The sequence below is a fragment of the Danio aesculapii genome, chromosome 6 (genome assembly GCF_903798145.1).
Source record: "Danio aesculapii chromosome 6, fDanAes4.1, whole genome shotgun sequence".
NCBI classification, from domain to species: Eukaryota; Metazoa; Chordata; class Actinopteri; order Cypriniformes; family Danionidae; genus Danio; species Danio aesculapii.
The window spans coordinates 39,016,328-39,029,551 of NC_079440.1; the positions used below are offsets into that span (position 1 = coordinate 39,016,328).

At 40.5% G+C, this 13,224-nt stretch overlaps 1 protein-coding gene across 1 annotated transcript; it reads right to left on the bottom strand.

Annotated features, from left to right (window-relative positions):
• Window positions 1-2,174: 2,174 nt before the first annotated feature.
• On the bottom strand, window positions 2,175-3,834 carry her6 (hairy-related 6). The gene is made up of 4 exons (XM_056460134.1): window positions 3,509-3,834; window positions 3,327-3,422; window positions 3,132-3,219; window positions 2,175-2,994 (listed from the first exon to the last, which is right to left on the bottom strand). The coding sequence occupies exons 1-4, from the start codon at window positions 3,614-3,616 to the stop codon at window positions 2,474-2,476; spliced, it is 813 nt and encodes a 270-aa protein (XP_056316109.1). The 5' UTR covers window positions 3,617-3,834; the 3' UTR covers window positions 2,175-2,473.
• Window positions 3,835-13,224: the final 9,390 nt, after the last annotated feature.

A 13,224-nucleotide genomic window follows, 5' to 3' on the forward strand; every position in this document is an offset into this window, starting at 1 on the left:
ACAGGTAGACTTTTAAAACCCTTTACATGTAGTGAACTTCCATCTTTCCATCTGCTTTCCTGTCCCCTAGTCCTCATTGCGGTCTAAAACAACCCACATACTGCCCTAGTCATCCCGGCTCTGCCCCCCTCAGATGGGCTCTGTGCGTCAGCGCTCGCTGGCAGGCAGGCGGTGGGGTGTTTGGGCAAGCAGCGGGAGAGTTGATGCGTGTGTCAGAGAGACGCTCTCCCACATTCCCCCGGCGGCTGGCAGTGCGCCGGCTGTGGGAAGGGGGTTCGCCTCTTTCTCACGACCTCTCAGGTTCCTCAGCTCATCTGGGAGCTATTCATTTCCTGCCAGAAAACAGCCTTTCCCCTGCAACTGCAGGAGAGGGCGAGAGAGGGAAAAGGAGTGCGAATGAGCCGCGTAGTGAGTCCAGAGCTTGGTACAGCAATCCCTGTGCTTAAATCATAAATCCCTGGCTTGTCAGGGCTACAATCAAAGACGAGGCGGTAATGATGACGAGTTAAGAGGGAGAAAGAAGGGAGCGAGAGAGATAGAGAGAGAGAAGGAAGGAGAGAGCGAGAGAGATCATGCCATATGGTAACACTTAAGAGCCAAGGAGGAAGCAGAGAGGGGGCTTTCGTTTTAGTCCTTTTTTTATTTTTCACCCTTTATTTTCCCCCTTCTCTCTCCTTGCAAGCCTCTTGCGTTTGCTCGGAGTGTGGGAAAAGTTAATTGACATGCATGCTGGCTAACCCTCCGGTCATGTTGTGACATGTGCACGGGCGCCCCGGCACAGTGGTCAGTGCGCCGGTAACCCGAGATTCTAGTAAAGCTGTTCTCCAGGGGCGGGTTGTAGAGAGGAGGGAAGCACGTCTGACGGTTTCCTTGGTCTGCATCTGTAACCTTGGGATAAACACGAAATGATTGCGTGGCCTGCGCCACAACATAACGGATCTGTTTCATGGGCAAAGCAGGCTGACCAACGTTGAGATGAGCGTTTCCTGTAACATGTGGTTTCAATCTGTATTCTCTCGGCACCACAAAAGGTGTGATGGAAATTCAGAATGATTGCACTTATCTACACTTTGTGCCTCATGGCAGGTAATTGCAAACACCTGCGATGCCCCCTTCAAAGAATGGCCACACTGAAATAGCTATAGGCAACACGCACCTGGGAAACACAAGAGGTGCATGAAGAAGGAAACGTTTCATCATGTCAAGCGTGTTCCTGTTAGACCATTTCTGCATCCTTCAAGCTCACCGGGAGAGATTGTGTCTAAAGGCGTGTTTAATTTAACAAATTGCTTTATTGTAATTGTTAAGATTTGTTTAAAAGGTATTTTATTTGGTGGTGTTATATAAGTTGAACTTTAGCAAATAAATGGGAGGTCTATGAATTATGTAAAGTGTATCTTAATATGCAATTGTGCAAGCAAAGTTTTTAAAACTGAACATTGACCACTGCTCAGTGGCTCTGTGAGTGTAGTTTACGTTTGAGTTACTAGATGGCGCTACATGGTCGTGTAATAAAACATCTTTGCACTCGTGTTCTGCTGCTGAACTTTTGGCGCTGTATTCAGTTCCTGTAATTCTCAGTCACAAACACTGCATATTTACTTGCAATATACATATTTCATAACCTGCTTTAAACTTTGTATTGTGATGAAATATCTTATTCTTCATTCAAAGTTACTTCAAAACTTTAGTTTTATGTTGTAAAATCATTGCTTTTAGGATTTCATTTATTGGAAACTGTTAATTTTAATGATCTGCGAATCTTTGGAGATAGCCTAAATGTAGCCTTATAAAACTTGTTAAATAGGAATAATAGAACAATTTTGAATTACAAATATGCATAATTTACGTCATTGCAAAGTAAATGCCTAGATTTATCAAATAGTTACAGAGAAACATCTTTAAAGAAAAAGCCTTAAAATCATTATACGTAATATCAGACTTTAAAACAACCTGAATGAATACTACATCCTTACTAAACTGGAAGCCATGTAAATTATATTCAGTGATATTACATATCCTACCCTTAACATAATTTGTACTTTACAATGATTAGGAAACCAAAGAAAGTTGCCAAAATGTATATGCCATACAGCCAGATTTGCTTATATTAAGGTAAGGCGTTGCATTAGTGTGAAAAATCATTCAAATAAAACTAAACACTGAGGCAAAACTTTTCATTTTAATGTCATTTATTTGTCTTCCAAAAAGAAGAAACTTGAAAGCGCATTCAACATATCTTTGGCATCACAACGTGGAAAAGATACCGCAAATATAAAAATGCATTGAACGGAATTCAACAATACAAAACTTATTTCAATATGAACTTCTCTCCCTTTTGATCTATACAAATATAGTGCATCATCTCATAAAACACATTTTATACAAAAAGAACGAAAAAGTAACGCTGAACAAAGAAAACAAGTGTCATTTGTTTTTTAAGAGTCTTTAAGAGTTTTTTTTTCCTCGGAGTCTACCAAGGCCGCCAAACGGAGTCTGATGTGACGGACGGAGCTCCCGGAGAAACGGCTACCGGAACCGGTGTGTTGGAATTGTTAGCGTACACTGGAATAACGGGGCCGTTTGGAGCAAAGGCAGCGTTGGGAATCAAAAAGGCGAACTGTCCGTCGGTTGCCGGCACAAGCTGAAAACCCCCATATACTTTAGTTGCGTCAGAAGTCAAGTTGGAGGATGAGCCGCTTTTGCAGGGGACTCCGCTAAGAGGCACAACGTTGGCTTGCTGAGTCGCGCTGGGGATCTGAACCATGGGTTGACTGAAGGGTGGATGAGGAGGCCCGGCAGGTATCTGGTGCTGTGTTGGATAGTTCATGGCGTTGATCTGTGTCATGCAGCTGGCTAAATGACCTAGCAGCCGAGTCCTGACCTCGGTGTTAACCCCTTCACAGGTGGACAGGAACCGGGTAACCTCGTTCATGCATTCACTGAATCCAGCTCGGTACTTCCCAAGAACGGTGGGATCTGTGTTTAGGGCAGCTGTTGGGTAAACGAGAAAATATATTAAGTTCAACTTAAATTATTTTAGTTCCTTAAACGTCTTTATTTTATTGCAGCATTTAAATAAAGAGAATGCAAGGTGCATTTTCAGAAAGGTTTTAACTCTGGCGACTTACCGGTCATTTGTGCGCGCTGCATGTTTCTGAGATGTTTCACTGTCATCTCCAGGATGTCGGCTTTCTCGAGTTTAGAGTGTCTGGAGCTCTGAGAGTGAAGAAAGAGACTTATTTAGATATGCCGCTATATAAAGAGATGCATTAATATTCCAGCCAGATATAAATGAAAGACTCAGTCGGACTTTCGGTACTTACATCTTTTTTCAGAGCATCCAAGATTAACGTTTTCAGCTGACCCAAGCTTTCGTTGATTCTCGCTCTCCTTCTTTTCTCCATAATGGGTTTAGAAGACTAAAATGCAAAATAAAAACAAAATGAGTCAACTGTCTAACTACTTCTCGATGCACTACAGTTCTTAGCTTAAAATCAATACCAACCTTTCTGTGTTCCGAAGCCGTTTTGGGTTTATCAGGTGTAGTGTTCATGCTTGCCGGAGTCGCGGCGACCGGAGAAGATGAGTTTTTTTCCATGATATCGGCAGGCATCTTCTCTGGGAAGTATCCTTTCGTGATTTTGTTTATAAAAAGAAATCCTCCCGCGCAGCTTCTTTTAGTGGAGTAAACGCTGTCAAGTACGCCGATACAGTTCCAGTTATGAATGGATATCCGCACGAAGTGTCCCGAGTTCAACTGGTGCGGCAATGATGTCACAGTCTCTGATTTCACCGTTTGCCAGCGGTCGTAGCAACTGCCTGCCTCAGCGTTGTGTTGGTCTTATTTATATCTCCGACTGCACGCGAACGGCTCGTGTGAAACTTCCCAAACTTTCTTTCCCACAGTAACTTTCTACCAATCAGCGCGCGGGACACGCGGCCCGAGGGGAGGATGGCTCGTGGTCGGCGCCCCTCCATTGGTTGTTTAGCGTTTGAGCGGGTGGCCAATGGCGCGCGGCCGGGTTTAGGGCACAACCGGGACTGCCTTCAATCATTCAGTTTACATATTAACACTTAAGAGCCAGTCTCCGCTCAGAAACAGCAAACTTTGTAATTGTAATTCAATACACATATAGATCCAGTGAAACTTAGAAGGAAACTAAAATGTGCCTGTCACACGCACCAAAGAGAGTTTCACACGTTGAAAAGTTGTTTATTATTGGAATTAACATTTAAAAACATTAGAAAAATGTCCAACTTAAAGTGTTTTGGAGACCATACGCCACTTTATAAAGTTTTGGGAACTGTATTTTTTCAGTTCCTTGAATAAAGTTATTATTTTTAGAACTTTCTTCTAGGCTGCATTATTGATTTCAAATATTCTTTAATTTTTAAATAGCTGTCTTCTATGGTACTAAAATATAATATTGTATTGTGTTGGATGAATTCTGTGTAACGGGATCTTTCATAAATCGTTCAACATACTGATTGTCTTTTTATTTTTGTTTTAAATAAACAGCAAACAAATATTTTCAAAACGTTGGCTACTTGGTTATGTTATATGATAAGTCATAAAACTTGCTTTTAAAAGTGGTCTATAAATCTGAAACAAAGTTGAAAAGTTCATTTGTTTACTTTATTTTTATTTTCACACTGTGGAATCTGTTTAACTTCTCACACTTATTTCTGTCGCTCGACTTAACAGTGGTTAAAAATGTTGTTAACCTCATCACTGTGGGCTTTAACTTCCACACCACTTTAAAATTAAATTTGCACTTTCAGTTCTCTAGTTTTCAACTTTTTTACAGTGTTAAAGTATATTCGACAAGGCAGCGCTGTATTTCTTTAAGCGCGTCGCTGCTGTTGGCATTTTGACATCTGTCGGCTCACGAGCACTATTGTGAATGTGGAGCACGTGCCAGGATGTTTTATTACCTCGGTGGTTGAGGTTTGGCTGGCGGGCTAGGGGTGGCGGTGGTGGTTTACATTAGAGGGAAGGTAAATAGCAGCTGCTGTTCTAAAAGCCTGGGAAAACCACGCCCACTGAGAGCTCGATCGGGCTTATCGGAATGCGAGCCAGTGTGGAGATATTTCAGACCGAAAGCGCGCACTGCACGGGTAGTGTCCTTGACTGTGTCAGACAGAAGCGACTCTAATTTAGGTCATGATTTTATGATCCTCGGATGAGTTCGCAAAGAAACGCCACTAAACAAACACTATATTCATTCATGCTTTTCTCTCTGTACTTCGTCTGTGTGTGTGCAATGAATACTCAAAGTTCACCCTTTTAATGCTGCGCTAAAAGTAAATATGGATTTTCGTATATGTTGACGTTAATATGTATTTGCTATTATAAACATATACTTGTCAGTTAGTGGTCTGGCGTAACCTACTGACAGGAAAGGCAGCGGTTGGAGTGTGTGGAGTGGGTTGCCAGCCCTCTGATATGCACATTTGCAGGATGAGAGTCTCCAGCTGCTGCAGACCCCGCGACACGTGGCGCGCAAGCGGCGGGGGAAGGCGCTGCTCCTGCCGGCTTTGCGCGCGTCTGCGGGACAGAGCGCCGGGGGTTCGCCTGCAGTTCATGACTGTGATATATCATAGTGGCAGGCTGCTGAACTGTCTGCTTTGCTGTATGCATTTCTAATCACATTTCTTCAAGTTTTACTGTATAATGCGTATTATTGACGAGTCATGACGGCACTACATTACATTGTACATGTAACATGTACATGTTATTGTTAATTACTGGAGTAAGTAATACAATTCTTAAGTAATTGCAAGCAGATTCACTCAACATTTACATTTTGTTCATTACCATCATTAGTTTTACATGGTACAGTAATGAACAGTTTATTGTATGGTGTGTCTCCATTTTTTAAATGAGATACAGCTGTTGTAACGCTGCAGGATGAGTTGCAAAACAATCTGTTAATTCAGTTAAGTATTTGGAGGTTAAGTACTTAGTTAAGGCAAAAAAAATGCTGTTAGCATGTGCGTCTTTTTGACTCAAAGTGTCTGTTTAGCTGTTTTATGAATCAGGAAAGACCAAATTCTTTTGATGTTGTCAACACATTGGATGTCAGGTCTGGTGTGAGTAAATTAACAGCTCTCTAACTCCTTTTAGAGTGAAATGTAACCTTCATGGTTAACTACATTTTATTTCATTAGCTGATAAATGAGTTTGCTATATTTGGATACAACCTTAAATGCTTAAGAAATTGGGGGAGGTGATGGAGGGGTGGAATAACAATTATTTCGAACAAGTAAATTAGTGTTACAGCCCACCCCACCTACTGTTACTACCCACCCTAAACGTGGGGGTAGTTTGTAACAAACATCACTCTTTGTGCCTTCATAATGTTATGGTTACGAGTTAAATAATACATTTCTAAACTATGTGTAAATGAAGCAGATAAATATAGGGCAACATGGTGGCTCAGTGGTTAGAACTGTCATCTCACAGCAGGAAGGTCGCTGATTTGAGTCCCGGGTGGGTCAGTTGGCATTTCTGTGTGGAGTTTGCGTGTTTTCCCTGTGTTTGTGAGTTTCCCCCTCAGTCCAAAGACATGCGGTAGGTGAATTGGATAAAATAAAACAAAATTGGCCGCAGTGTGTGTGTGTGTATGGATGTTACTCAATACTAGGTTGCAGCTGGAAAGGCATCCACTGTGTAAAACATGTGCTGGATAAGTTAGCGGTTCATTCCGCTGTGTAGACCTCTGATGAATAAAGGGACCAAGCTGAAGTAAAATGAATGAATAAATAAGGAAATATATCAAAGTTTGAGACCGAAAACAGCCAGATGATTAATGTTTCTTATATTCTGTCATACAATACAATTATTCATCTATTGCTCCACATATTTTAATACAAAAATGACTACTAAAAGCACTGTGCTCCATTTGTTTACACTGCGAAACTGATTCATCGCTCTTTCTCACACTTGTAAAGGACTCACAAAACAAATGTATTGATGTCAAGTAGACAAAGACGGGTAGATTCAGAAACCTTTCGTCTTCGCATGAGTAACTTTCTCATGCTCGTGTTGCACAAGGGATCTAGAGGGTGCATTGAATTACAGGCAGGTTACGTTGTCCCTCCCTTTACCCCCCTGAGCACCTGGACGCTGCCAGTCCCGTGTGTGTTTTCCTGCAGTGTTACCTTTTGTGAGATCATGTCGTTATTGTGTCTATATGCACAAAAAACAGACTCATTGTTCCAGTCTGTGTGAATCACTGACGTACTGCAGTCGCATCAATGAAGAACAGCATACATCTGTACAGCTAACCTAATTTCGGCTGTGCAAATTATTTTTCATCACGTTCTTTTATTAGCACTTGTATTGACATAAGTATAGTTAAAGCAAAGTTTGCAAGGTCTTCATGTCACCGCTTCTCATTCACACACTCACGTACACACACACCCACACACTTTTCTATGCAGCCCCCTTCCACACCATTCCTCTCTCTCTGTCAGAATCATATCTTTATCAAGGTCTCTCAACCATGGCTGTCCACACACAGCAATAATGTAATCAAGACTAAAGTACGTGAGAAAGTGGGAGATAGCACGCTCCCAAACAAGCTGAGCTGCAATCACAGAGCCAGTGTAAAGTTAATGTGTAAGCCACTGATGAATGCCAGCTGCCAAAGGAAAGTTGCTGTTGACGGCTCATAGGGATCTCTTGAAAGGGTCGGGCAGCCGGCAGTGAGGGTGTCATAGTGTCGCCCTCACTCAAGGAGCTGTCAGTCACCTTTGACAGCTTACTGAAAGACGTAATATGACATTGGCAGATATCCATATGTGTGAACAAATAGAATATCATTGTAGTGCCGATGGCGTTAAAAAATATGAGGTAAATGAGATCAATATTTTCTTTTTTTTAATTGACTAAGAAACTGTATTTCCTTCACATTAATGGTCTTCTCAACATTCATGGCATGATTGTGTTGCATTGGACTACTATTTTCTCTTTAAATGATCTTCGTTAGAAATCAAAAGATCTTGATACACTTGGAAGAACTGGTATGACACCATTTCAAACAAAGACGATCAAAGGCTTTTAGGCTAAAATGAAGTTCATTCTGTGTTAATCTAGAGAGTTTAAAGCATCTTTGAAACTTTCCGGAAAAGCTCATTCTGTCTGGTAAACACTTTAAAAGTACCATTGGCCCATGGAAATTGTGTTTTGCTATGAGGTAGAAATCTTTCTCTGGTTCATTTCTTCTGTTCAGCCTTCAGATGGCTAAAAACACAAATACACTGGAGAGGTGCTTGTTACATATCAAAATAAAAGAGACACTGACGCTGTATTAGACTGCCAAGTTTATTATTTATTTTAACCAAAAATGAAATTTACTTCCTCATTTACACCACCTGACAAAAGTCTTATTGCCTATCCAAGTTTTAGAAACAACAAATAATAACTTGACTTCTAGTTGATCATTTGGCATCAGAAGTTGCTTATATGAAATGTAATAGCCTCTAGATTACGCTTATTTTACCAAAATAAAATATGATCATGCCTTGATTTTTAATGATTTAAAATCAATGAATTACTAAGGTCTGACTTTGCTTAGACAAAAGTCTTGTCAATTAACAGAAATAATGTACCATATAGAATATAAAGTCATGGAGCAGTGGAAGAAGAATTAATATTGTGTATGATTCCCATGAGCTTGGTTGACTGCATCCATGCATCTCTGCAATGACTCAAAGAACTTAATAATAAAGTCATCTGGAAGGGCAAAGAAAGCGTTCTTGCAGGACTCCCAGAGTTCATCAAGATTATTTGGATTCATCTTCAATGCCTCCTCCTTCATCTTACCCCAGACATGATCAATAAGGTTCATGTCAGGTGATGGGCTGGCCAATCCTGGAGCACATTGACCTTCTTTGCTTGCAGGAACTTTGACAACGAGGCTGAAGAATGAGGAGGAGTGCTATCCTGCTGAAGAATTTACCCTCTTCTGTGGTTTGTAATGTAATAGGCAGCACAAATGTTTTGATACCTCAGGCTGTTAATGTTGCCATCCACTCTGCAGATCTCTCGCACGCCCCCATACTAAATGCAACCCCAAACCATAATTTGTCCTTCACCAAACTTGACGGATTTCTGTGAGAATCTTGGGTCCATGCGGATTCCATGATGTCTTCTGCAGTATTTGTTATGATTGAGATGCAACAAATCTACCTTTTGCCACTGACTTGAAGTCAAGTTATTATTTGTTGCTCTTATAACTGGGATCGACAACAAGACTTTTGTCAGGTAGTGTACTCTTCTCATGTGGTTTTAAACCTTTATGAGCTACTTTCTTCTGTTGAACACAAAAGAAAAATTTTTGGAGAATGCTGATCGCTGGCGCCCATTGGCTTCCATAGTTGGCAAAAAAATACTATGAACGTCAATGGGTCCCAGAAATCAATTTAAAAAAAATGTCTGTTTCTCAATTCCGAAAACGGTCTTGCAAAGTAACCTCAGAAGAACGAGCTCAGGAGACAACGAGAACAGAGAACGCATCCTCTTAGAAATAAGATGCTGTGTTCTTCCTGATGGTCACCTGACCTTCATGCGTTTTTAATTTAATTTAATTTTAAACATTACAGCATTCATACAGCGATTTATGTCTTTCTCCTTTTCCCCAGATATACTATGCATAAATACATTATTAATATATGTTGCAAAATACAAATAGAACAAATTTTGATATGAATTTCAGCAAATAAACACCCTTAATAAAACCCCTTATAGAGATTTTCATGTTAATGTTTACTTTCACCGTTTCATTTAGGGAAACTCCTGAAATAAATAAGTTATATCTCTGAACTTTAATAATAAACCTAAATAAAATGTTGTGCTTCCCACCTCCTTTAAACAGCCGCAATAATTTCTGGGACTTCTCCAGCGAGTTTTTTATATATTTTTTTAATTGGATTTTTCAAAATTAGTTGTAAGTACAGTACTGAGTAGAACATAAACAGTATACATTATTTTAGGGGGACAAAAAAGAGAAAATAGAAAAGAAAAATAAATAAATAGAAATTATAAGATAAAAAAAATAAAATAAAAATTAAAAAATAAAACTAAATAAATGAAATTAAAAACAGCAGTGTGGTGTAATTCTCGAGCGAGTTTTACGCTCAAGTCTGCATCAATGTGTCCTCGATATCAAGAACACATCCAAAAACTTTCACACTCTTGTGGTCTTGAGTTCTAGAACTGAACTCTGGCGGTTGATGGTGATGTTACACAAGGACGCGGTTACACAATTCTTCATATCAAAGAAACAGCCTATGTGTTCAACAGAAGAAAGAAACTCAAATAGGCTTTGAACAAAGTAAAGTTTTTTAGGGTGAACTATCCATTTAAGAGTTTTAAGGAAGAATATCCGTATCATTGTGATCAGATGCTTGCTTAACTGCTGTTTTGTCACGCTGTGATTTTTGCTGTGTATGCATTGCATTATTACCATGCAGCAGGTATTTACCATTGCATCTAAATGTTATCATTGCCAGTGTGGGCGGATAAGGATGTCTGCTAACAGTACACTATGCTTTTCAGGCATATTTTTTATCCCTAAGCAAAGAACGAGGAAACAAAAATTTCCACGACAACTTGACATGTTAAGTTCATTAATAAGTAAATTAATTCAGCTCTCTAAAAATGAACAAGACAGCTGTTGTTGAAGTTACGGGAACACTTCAATTTCAAACCGCATTACCAGTGTATTTCTGTGTATATTTTATGTATCGAGAATGATTAATATACCCTGTAACCAAGACATAAGAAGACAACCGCTTGCTAAAAGTAAAAAAAAAAAAGTAAGGGTGCTGAAGGTTCTTCCAGCACCAAGACCCTTCAAGTAAAGAAAGGAAGACGGGGAGAAAAGGAAGCGAAATAAGAGGTGGGAGAGATGAGAGAGGGGAGTGCGAGAAGCTTTGGAGACCCTCCAGCAGTCTTCCCACGGAGCAGACGCAGCAGCCAGAGCGAGTGCTGGAACATAGACGCCACATACAGCAGCGAGGCTTCCAACAGCAGAGCCTCCAGGGCCTGAGGGGATCAGAGGCAGGGGCGTGATAAAGCGTCGATTCACACTGCTCTTCACGCACATGCAAACGCACACCTACATGTAAATTCCCCGAGACCAAAACACACCTTCACGCACACACACAGATCACTCGGGGTCACCAGCAGCCTCGCAGACATTAGCGCTCTGTGTTTTGTACATAGCGGCGCTGGGGAGTTTTCAAACAAATGCCTAGCGCAGTGGTGATTCAAGCCTTTCCGGGCTCCTGCTTCTGCTCCTGCTTCTTCTGTGGCAGGGGAGAAAGCGTGCGCCTTAGGGGGGGATCTTTAGTAAAGCTTCGCCAAGTTCTCTCTCCCATGGAGCGGCGTACCAGGGGCTGTGTGCTCGTGTGGAGGAGGCGGTAGAGACTGGGTCATGGGTCACTACGTGAGCATGAGTATCTGGCTGCCAGGCTCAACTGGTTTGGGTGGTGAGTGAATTAACAAGCCTGAGGCGCAATTGCTAATGACAAGCCTTCCAATAGAGACGATGCACTTCCGAGCTCAAATAAATGAAATACATGCTTTGTTGCACATTTAACGCACCATGCCAGATTTAGTGTGCGTGTCGATTATTTCCATTTGGTCTTTCGGTTGAGACTTTCTCAAACATTCTTTTCAAGTTTAAGATAGCTGATAAGTGATGGCTGTCTTTCTCACGTTCTTGGTAGATGGTATCTGCCGAAGCCTGGAGATAAAGAAATATTCTGCACACAATGGCCAGGCGATGGGCTTTTGTTTACGAAAAGGATCTTGATCTTACTTAAAGGTGAATAAACCGGCCTGTTTCCTCTTCAGGGAGGCTTATTGTTTACAGTAGATAAAGCGTTGAAGGCGTATAGGCGCACTTTAAGTTGTCTTGCATAATTATCTTTAACAGGCACTGAGAGAGGGTAAATAAACAGCAGGAGTGGTTGAACTTAGCTTCCTGAACTGAACGTCTTTTCAGAATTTGCATATCAAAACCCTCAGTAGTATTTTACTGTTTTTTAAAAGGTTTATTTACTTTTATATAAAGCAAGCTGTGATTTTTATAAATACTAACTGAAAAAACAACAACATATAAAGTAAAATTATTATATATTTCTTCCAAATTTGAAGAATTTTTAATATTTTTTTTCATTATTAAATCTTTTTATTAGGGATTGTTCGCCGAAAGGCTGATTTAAACTTCTGTGTCAAGCGTACGCGTATGGTCCGGCACAGCCTTCGCGTGGTCACTTAGTCTTCACAGTAACCCTTGCCAACGATAACGCACACCTCTCAAAAAATTTAACTACATATCGCAACGACGCATATCACAAGCCTTGTGATTGGTCGGCTTGGTAGCGCTGATGAGTGTGGATGGGGGTGAGAGCCGCACGAACCATTGAAGCGAGTGTTTACAAGTGTCGAGTCCTGTAAGGAACTCCCGATGGAAACTTTTGTTTTGTGTTTACCTTATGATTAATGTTGTTGCACGTCTGCCGGTTTCCGCCTCTGAATTAGCGAGTTTGAGCTACTTGCACACTAAAGTAGCGTTCAGAAAAAACAAAACACCGGTGAAGAAAGATGTCACACAGGAACATATAAAAACCTCCCTGCCAGCTAGCGTTTCGGAAGTATTATTGCAGAGCAACACAAACAGCACGCAAAAGTAAAAATGCATGGCTACTCGCAAGACAGGCGCCGTGGGTCACAGTTATCACTCGATGCAGTAAAAACCAGCCTTAAGATGTCAGTTCTTTAGAATTGTTAGAGGAAAGAAACTTTAAAAAGAAAAATTTGCAAATTTAAGAGAATTTTGATCATTTACATTTAGAGTACATTTAGGGCCTCTGTCATGTTAATGAATGAAAGAGAACTTTTACACACATATATTGTTTGCTATATAGAATACAAAATCTTTGAAGCTTAATATCTCGAAATCATTTAGAACGCAGATAGAACCTTATAATTCCAGGGTGACTAAATGCCTATGTGGTAGCATAGTGGCAGATTCAAAGACTAATATCCTATGCTAATGAGAGAGAGAGATCATAGCTAATGGGGGGAGTTTTCCCCCTCTGATGATGTGTACAAAGGTAGAATGTCAATCAAAGTATGTCTGCAGACTGTTTTTATGAAGTGTGATCAAAAAAAAATAGAAACATTTTTATCAGTAGAAGCTAATT